This window comes from Gavialis gangeticus, unplaced genomic scaffold (genome assembly GCF_001723915.1).
Source record: "Gavialis gangeticus isolate Ggan-Ray unplaced genomic scaffold, GavGan_comp1, whole genome shotgun sequence".
In the NCBI taxonomy this organism is placed as follows: domain Eukaryota; kingdom Metazoa; phylum Chordata; order Crocodylia; family Gavialidae; genus Gavialis; species Gavialis gangeticus.
In genome coordinates this window covers 171,265,860-171,268,456 of record NW_017729022.1, presented here as the reverse complement: position 1 = coordinate 171,268,456, position 2,597 = coordinate 171,265,860, and the positions used below count along the sequence as shown (strand labels likewise).

The 2,597-nt window shown below is 42.6% G+C and overlaps 1 protein-coding gene across 2 annotated transcripts in view; it reads left to right on the top strand.

Moving 5' to 3' along the window:
• AIDA (axin interactor, dorsalization associated) overlaps positions 1–2,597 on the top strand; it is a 62,753-nt gene that overhangs the window by 56,687 nt on the left and 3,469 nt on the right. For both annotated transcript variants that reach the window (XM_019516488.1, XM_019516487.1), the window contains 2 exons: positions 1,607–1,729; positions 2,243–2,360. In XM_019516488.1, coding sequence (XP_019372033.1) covers positions 1,607–1,729; positions 2,243–2,360 — 241 coding nt within the window. The remainder of the gene's footprint in view (positions 1–1,606; positions 1,730–2,242; positions 2,361–2,597) is intronic.

The following is a 2,597-nucleotide window of genomic DNA, read 5'->3' as shown; positions in this document are numbered from 1 at the left end:
CCCCCCCCCCCCCAAGTTTCAGGGTAAGAATCTATTCTGAAAAGTAACCAGACTGCCCTTTGTTAATAAAAACAGTGTCTTGTGCCATTGCCTTAACATGTCTTTCCTGAGTTGGTTACATTTATACATTTTTTTACACTGAAAGTTATTGTGTATACATAATATACCTACACAGAGACATAAATGGCCACCAGTCCCAGTATGGAGTCCAAGCATCCAACCAGTATCTTCTGGCTGGCTCAGTAGTAGTAGTGGATTTATGATTTATTTATGAACTATGCTGCAGTAGTGCCCAGGTCTCCAGTCAGGGCCTCAATATGCTGTACGTACTAAAAATGGTAGCATCTGCTCCAGAGTGTTGTCTTTCCCACTTAGACACTTAGACAAGACACAGTAGTGGACTGGTTTAAAACTGGTAGAAAGGGAAAGAAGAAAGGGTGAGAGATCATGTATAATAGTGAACCCATTCTAGGCATGGTATGCAGTAGTTTTGCCAGTTCGGCTTGCACCTGAACAGCATGCTTGTTAACTTGTGCTGATTGACTGACTGAACAGAATCCAGCTGACTGTCTCATCGCTGCCTGGCTCTGAAGGGCCTGTAGGCATGAAAAATAGTGAGCACTGCTTCTGGTCAGTACAACAAGCAGAACTGACTCTGATTACATATAAGTGGCGGTCAATGGAAAAGATGGTGGCGACTGACAGATGTTCGTTTAAAGGACTTGGATCTGATTCCCAAGCCCAGCAATCACACCTGTTGCCATGCCATGTGCATGGCAGGAGGTGTGATTTTTGGGATTGGGAATTGTATCTCAATTATGCTGTGCTGGCTGGTGCAGGGAGCAAGCTGAAAGCTGTATGCCCAACGGTCAGCTAATCGTGATCTGGGGATCTACTGTGGCAGTTTGAGCCAGGCCCCAGTGCAATCCTAGAGCCAGCCAATCATCTGCTGATCGTCAGCCGGTAGGGACTGCACCAGGACTGGTTCTGGCCTGCATGCTGTCCCCCTACCACACATTCAGTTTTGAAAATAATAAAAAACCACCCACAAAATTATTGCACATTTTTTTGAAATAATACTTTTGTGACATTTTTCTTGTTTTTATCGCACCATTAATTGACTGAATATGTGGTTAGGTTGTTATTTTCAAGATGTGATTAACTGGTCAATCATGTCTTAGCATCTGCCAGGGGCCCGTTTCTAAAAGTAGAACTTCTAAAGTCTGTGTGTCTTTGTTAGATAGAATTTTGGAGCATCTTTCAGGTACTGAGAAGTATCCCCAAAAGGAAGTAGGAACCTTTATTGACGGTGTAAAGAGAATGTCCATTTAAAATAAAATGAGTGCAAATGGTTTGGGATTTTGACCTTTTAGGAAGGTAAAGGAATAGTGACTGTGTAATGTTCTAGGGGATATTGTAGGACCAGGAGTTATCTGGTTACCACTTTGCAAATTCGAACAAAAGAATATCTTTAGACAGATATCTGAAAGATATTGGGTACAAGTTACAAGGGTGTGTGTGTGTGTGTGTGTGTGTGTGTAAATGAGGCTTTAAAAATGTTTTCAGTACTTGGAATCTAAGAGTGCTATCCTTTTCTTTCCTACAGATCTCAATGGGATAGATCTCACCCCTGTACAGGATACTCCTGTGGCTTCAAGGAAAGAGGACACGTATGTTCATTTCAACGTGGACATTGAGATCCAGAAACATGTTGAGAAACTAACTAAAGGTGGGTAGTAATAGCTAACTGAGGCAGTGTCCACCAACCAGCCTTCAGTGTTGTGGACAGAATGCAGTTCCCTCTTCTGCAGAGAGGCCAGGTCCCAGCTGTTCTACTAGGGTAGGGCTTAACAGTCATACAAGGGTGTAAAATAGAGCTTGACATCCTGTCTATCTGCTGGAAACCATCAGCTGACTCCTAGGAATAAGGAGGAATAAAAGCCAATAAAAGAGCACTATTCTCCTCCACTTTGTATATAGATCCTCTTCGTCTTTCCATTTGTTTAGGTCAACAATGGTACCTAGCTGTGAGTAAGAGTTGGGGGGACAAGTGCATGTGAGTAATTCTAGCATTTTAAGAAACATTATTTTTTCCCTACAGAATTGGGTGACTTGAAGTAAAAGAAGCAATTGTCTTTGGTATATGCAGAGCATGTTTGGTGGTGGGCATATTTTCATGCTGAGCAATCTATTGTAAGGCAAGAGCTCATTTTTTTTTCTATGTCATTTTTTCTTACTCTAGGTGCAGCTATTTTCTTTGAATTCAAACACTATAAGCCTAAGAAAAGGTTTACCAGCACCAAGTGCTTTGCTTTCATGGAGATGGATGAAATTAAACATGGAGCGATTGTTATAGAACTGTAAGTGACTTAGTATGCAGTTGGATCTATGCTGTAGCTGCCAGTGACACATGCTGTAGAGCAGTGGTTTTCAACCTTTTTTCTACCAGGACCCATTCGTAAAGATTGATAGCCAGTCCTGACCCCGTAAATAGTTTAAGTAGAAAACAGCCCCCATGCCCCAGCCCCCCCTAGTGTGTGGGGTTAGGGGGTGGGTGGGTGTAGGGTATAGGGGGGCCTAAGCAGCACCTTGTAAGC